The 6000-nt window shown below is 30.3% G+C and overlaps 1 protein-coding gene across 7 annotated transcripts in view; it reads right to left on the bottom strand.

The window, feature by feature from the left end:
- LOC119632721 (supervillin) overlaps positions 1-6000 on the bottom strand; it is a 297800-nt gene that overhangs the window by 153902 nt on the left and 137898 nt on the right. For 6 of the 7 annotated variants that reach the window (XM_038025795.1, XM_038025797.1, XM_038025800.1 and 3 more), the window contains 2 exons: positions 1738-2453; positions 1563-1662 (listed from right to left, as the gene is read on the bottom strand). The exons of the other annotated variant lie outside the window; for it this stretch is intronic. In XM_038025795.1, the coding sequence (XP_037881723.1) occupies positions 1563-1662; positions 1738-2453 (816 nt within the window). The remainder of the gene's footprint in view (positions 1-1562; positions 1663-1737; positions 2454-6000) is intronic. 7 annotated transcript variants of the gene reach the window in all.

Genomic DNA, 6000 nt, shown 5'->3' on the forward strand with positions numbered 1-6000 from the left:
ATTTCAATATACATATACATATGCTTGTATATATATACTATGGTAATTGATATCTATCTGAAGTCAATAAACTTGAAAGAAATTTAAGATTGTTTAGCCAGGTGTTGAAGCAATCTAGATAGGGAATTGTGTAAAAACTTTAATGTTTTAAAAAGTTCCCGGAATTTCGTAATGGAATGGTTAAAAGTTGTTATTAAGCTACACATCTTAAGCGAAAGCAAAGAAAATTGAAGACAGTAAGACACTCTAGAACCAACTATTACTTGTTTGTTCTTTTATTTTGTATGATCAATGAGTCATGGGATATGCCATCGATATCTTTAAGCCGCCGGTAAAGGCGTGATAGCGTTGGAAACGTCGAATAATGGAAGGAGCAAGTAGAAGACTTCTATATTGTTGTTCGACTTCATATCTAATCGTTTATGTTCTTCTTATGCCGAAATCAAAAACTGAGATAATTATTGCATAACTGTTATAGAATAAATCATAGGCTATAACCCAAACGTCTATAAACAAAATTCCTTTCAAAATTTATTTAATACGTGAACTAAGAATGCTAATAAAGTTCCTAAATGCGTTATTGTGATGGTTTAGTTTTAGCGAAAATTAACTTTTTGATTAATTCTTTAATATTTTTAATTCAAATTAGCGATCGATCCAGTGATATTAACTTTTTCACATGAAATCCAAGATAAATCTATCTGACTGAGATTATCATTTTATCGATGTTGTACTATCGTATCGTAGATCATATCTGTTGCATTTCAATTGCTTTGAATCTCTCTTGAGCGTGCTTTCCGATCCGTGCTTTTATTCATTTGTAACGAACTATTCTATAATAGTTCTTATGAAATAACCGTCGTCGCTTAATGGTCAGGGTATGAGAGAGAATACAAAATGCCAACCGCTGGCCGAAATGTGTATTTAAAGTAAGTCTTGGATTTTGAAATTTTTTTGTTTTTTTTTTTTTTCAGCATAAGAGATATTTCATATCAACCGATATCCGCCCCATGCATACGGCCAAAAATAGATTATAATTCGCATTTATGGATGCTAAGGTGGAAGAATGAAATTAACTCCAAGGCCTTTAATTGACATTTTTAAGCATTGACGTGAGGTAAAAGAGCTCACTCTCTCTCTCTATGCGCGCGCGTGTGTGTGTGTGTGTGTGTATTTACCCGGCATGTGTTCGGCACAGATAAATGCCAATCAGCATGTAATATCTTGCATGTAATAAATACATAACACACTATCCTGAGGCTGCCTCATTTTTGGAAAAAATTTCTTTGCGAAGGTATTTCAGGTCTTTTCCTAATGTTCGTACATGTAAGTATAACGTAAGAGAGCGTTACTCCCTCTTTCCTTTATCCTTTACCCACAGCCCTTTCTGGCCATCGCTATGCCTTATGACGTTTTCATATTTAAGAGGGGAAAAGGCGAAAGAGGTTCGATAAATTTTAAGAGAATGTCCTAATTGAAATCTATATTACAAATTATATATATATATATATATAGGCTTCTATTGGAATATTTATGAAATTTTTATCGGCCAACGCACTTACCATTATCAAATGCTGCCTCTTCATTTAAGGAACGATTCAAATTTGATTTACGTTTTGACGATTTATCGCGTTCTTCATTGCATTTTCTTACTTTATCGAGCTAAATGAATACAAAAATGAGAAATGAACGATTGATTTCTAATCAATCAAATAATGCTATTTAGGGATAACTTACACTTTTACGTGCATCCAAAGTTTCCATTCTATCTAAAGTATTATTAATATCAAGGGATACAACATTTGGGGAATAAAGCGGTTTTGTAAAATTCATGGATATTGCAGGTAAATCGTTAATTTCTAGCATATCATCTTCTTCATATTCTTCTTCGTCGTTACCATCATCACGATTATCATCATTATCACGATCATAATCATCGGCATCATTATCATCGTTATTATCATCACGATCATCATCATCATCATCATCATTTTCGTCATTGTCATCGTCGATTTCTTCATCTTCTTCTTCGTATCGCTGTTCTTCCTCAACTTCCTCTTGTTCACCATAAATATTCTTAATAAACTTGATATCATCTTTACGTATCATTTGCGAAGATAATGTTGATGATTTTGAGATTTTCGGTTCTTTTGTTTTAATTGTTGTAGTATCAGAATTTTGTGATTTTTGTTTCAAAGTTTTTAATATACAAGCGGAATTAGTTTTCAAGTTAATAGAACGTGAACGATTGGCATAACATGAAGCAGTCGCAGCAGCAGATTTTTTACCAATTACCGATTGCTGGCGATTATTGTACGCTGTAGTGGGTGATGATAATTTGTTTCCTTGTTGCTCGCTATCCGAATTACTTATACCTTGCGAAGCTCCTAACGACACTGAAGCATTAAGCATTAAATGATGTTTTGGTGAGGTTGGATCGTCTTTTTTCTTATCTATTTTATGCGATCACACATTACATTCGATAGCATTTTTTATATGAAAGGAAATGGGAGAAGAAAAGCAAAAAACCAAAAAAAAAAAGGAAAAAAAATTTCAATTATATATTTTTTAATCGGATTTTAAAGGAATTCAGTCATTCAATCATTAATATAAAGCATATAACAAATGAATAATTTTCTACAAAGTTATTAACCAAAAAAAAAAAATAAATAAATAAATAAATAAAAAATTACGAAAATTAATTAAATGAATTAAATTAAAATAAAATCAATTTTTCATGTTTTTTTTTTTTTATAATATTTATTAAATCAAGAGTTTTCGGAGATTGGAGGTGAGCAGATCGTTTCAAAATGGCAATAACAATTGTTAAATAGTAAATAAATTAAATTACAAAGCAATAAAATCATAGTTTTTAGTTATTTTAGTTGTATCGTAAAAAATATAAAAAAAAAAAAAAAAAACAAATTTTATATTTAGTATATATTATCATATTCAGGTTAATTAATTGCCGTCTAGCTAAGGGCGAACATTTCCCCGTTCCGCTAGACTTGACGTTCTAACGTTCCGTCTGGAGCTAATTTTTCGATATCCATCACCTTTATTGTTATCTTATATACCTGTAATTACTGGGTATGTAGAGGCAGACGCGGCATATAACCTTTTTTTTTTTCTTTTTTTTTTACACATTATCCCACGATCTCGACTTAGTCGATTAATTGATTTATTATAACAAGCCATTCTTGCTTCTATTTTTCATTACCTTCTCCCTAGGGGCGTAACGAAGTAAGCAAACACTGAAACCCCTATAAAAAACACGCTTGAAATTAAAAGCTTTTGTGTAATAATTTTTCAAATTTTTTTCCAAATTTTCAAATTAACAACAAATTATTTGCAATGACAATAACATTATTGCATCATTACGTGCGATCGGAAAATAACTCAACGCAGCTCTTTGATGTTCATTTTCTGCATTCATTTATAGACGGAAAGGCCTGGACAGGGGGGAAGGGGAAAGGTTGGTGGCAATGCAACTATGAATTCATCAAAGGTTTGGCAACTTATTGGTAAGCATGATCAAGGCAACTCAACTTAACTCTTAGATGACCTGATGTTAAGCGTATAAAATGTGTATAGAAATTAAGTTATCTCCAAATCGTACGTAGAAACTGTTAGATATGATAGGAGAAGCAATTCAGAAACGCCTTTAATTAGTTATAAATGTAAACTAAGATTTTGTATAAATAATCTTTTAACTAATAGTAAAAGTCTACGGTGCGTTTTTTTTTTTTTTTTTTTTTAACTAATACTTTCTATTAATGAACTGAGACAGATTTTACATTCATTATATGTTAAGAGATTTGTATTTCCTTATTATGAATTTAGTATATATATATATATAAATTTTAGTATAATTTTCATTGTATGCTTTTTTGTTTTGCTGTAATTACTCTCCAAGTTATTTGATTCAAATTTTGCATGTATTTGTTTGTAATTTAATATATATATACACACATATATATATATATATTTTTTTACAGAAATTAATGGATATTTATGTTTATCAGTTGGTCATGTCATATGACGTTGGTACAAAATCCTGCCTTCTTTTTTTTGCATGGCTATAAAATAGCGTAATACAATATAAAAATATTAAATTTTTTTTTTTTTTGCATATATAATAAATAAATTAATAAAATAAATAAAACAAATTTATGCTCAATTTTTTAAACGTTTGAATGAATTCGATTTGATTCTATTGTCTAAAAATTTTCAAAGTCTTTAGATTACATTTACATTAGAAGGATAATGTGTGTGACCCAATAATTAATTACCTTTACCGATTTGTTTAATTAATTGAATGGTCATGGAATGAAAATTATGAAGCAGTTAATTTTGTGAGTAATGATGCGAGTTATCGATAGGAACTTGCGTTTGAGACAATATTTCAAAATATATTCAGTTCAATCATCAGCAGAAAGTTCACAGAGTTTTCTTCTCTTCAGCTATTTTATGGATGTATGCACAAACTTTGCCTTTAGCAGAGGAATGCATTCGTTTTAGGTAGCGCTACATTCTGCTTTCAAGGCTCAACCAATTTTTTTTTTTTTTTTTTTTTGAAATTCACAAGGATTTGTCTACGTTAAAAAGCTCATCAATATATAGGGATCGATTTAATCATGTCTGTCTATCATTAATTTTTCTTTTACTACTCACTCTTACGGCAGACTAAAATGGCTCGCTTATGGTGCTGAAAAAAAAGCAATTTTCCCTTTATCCTTAAATTAGAAAACTGTAAAATTTTAAAATAAAAAGTCATTTCATTTTTTTTTTTTTTTTTTTTTTTTTTTATTGTCGTAATGAACACTATAAGCTCAATCACATCTGACATATGTCCTTTGACTTACTTTTCCTTTTACCGTTTTATTTATATTTACTTTTGCATGCTTTCCAATCGTCTATGGAAGACGAGACGGAACGAGAGCGCATAACATTTCATTCAAGTGCGTGAAACCATTGCCGAAAACTGAAATTTACTTTAATGACTTTACTTTTATAGGGAAACTCTTACTTCTCTTACCTATGCTGCTTCTTTTTTTATTTTGTTGTCGTGCTTCGTAAAGCATATATGTTTCTAAAGTCTCTATATGAACTACATATAAGCACATTTGATGGAGAGACTTCATCTGCGTATTGGTTTGGGGAAAATGTACAGTCAGAATTTTCTCAATGGAGAGAAGTGGTCTGGCACTAACCAGACTAACGCTGGTTTGAAATTTTGATATTCACTGTGGGAAAGTGTACAGAATCTTATAGGAAGTGAAACAACTACAAGAAGAAGAAGACCGACACTGACAGAAGACTGAGATTGAAAAATAGCTTGAAACGATTTACGTAAGTGTGCATAAATCAACGAGTTCAAGCTGTGGATGCCGTAGAAATCGTGTGTGGGTAAAAAATATGACTACGAGACTACATTGACTTTCATCAGCCAATCATTATTGAAATGCAACGATATTAGCACTACCTGGTTAAATTTGCAAAATATTTCACACTGACAAAGTAAAAAAAAAACAATGACTTTAAACCTATGGCAAATATATAGCGAAAGAGATAGAATTGGATTGTAATGAAAAACGTTCAAGCCCTTGAGTATTAGAAAAAACAAATTCAATAGAACATGACTCAAAAATCTCTCAATACTTTCTCCCCAAGCTGTTATATTTAATTCAGAAAAACATTTCAAAAATTAGTCAACTTTTAGTTATCTCAACATAATTTCATTATTTCGCTTTCGCACTTTCTACTCTAATTTTAGTATAATACTTTTTAATAGCATTTTTTTTTAAATTTTGTTATATCATTTTAACCTAACAATAAACTTTAAAATTAAATAATAAAAGCCGCTACTGAACTTTTTTATGTGTGCAATAAAAAAAAAATTGTAAAAAAAGACGTAAATTATAAAGGGATACAAGAACGAGATTGTCCAGCCAGCTTAAGACGAATCATTTAGTACCCGACACCTGTAGCGTTAGACTA

The sequence above is a fragment of the Glossina fuscipes genome, unplaced genomic scaffold, assembly GCF_014805625.2.
Source record: "Glossina fuscipes isolate IAEA_lab_2018 unplaced genomic scaffold, Yale_Gfus_2 1, whole genome shotgun sequence".
Classification (NCBI taxonomy): Eukaryota; Metazoa; Arthropoda; class Insecta; order Diptera; family Glossinidae; genus Glossina; species Glossina fuscipes.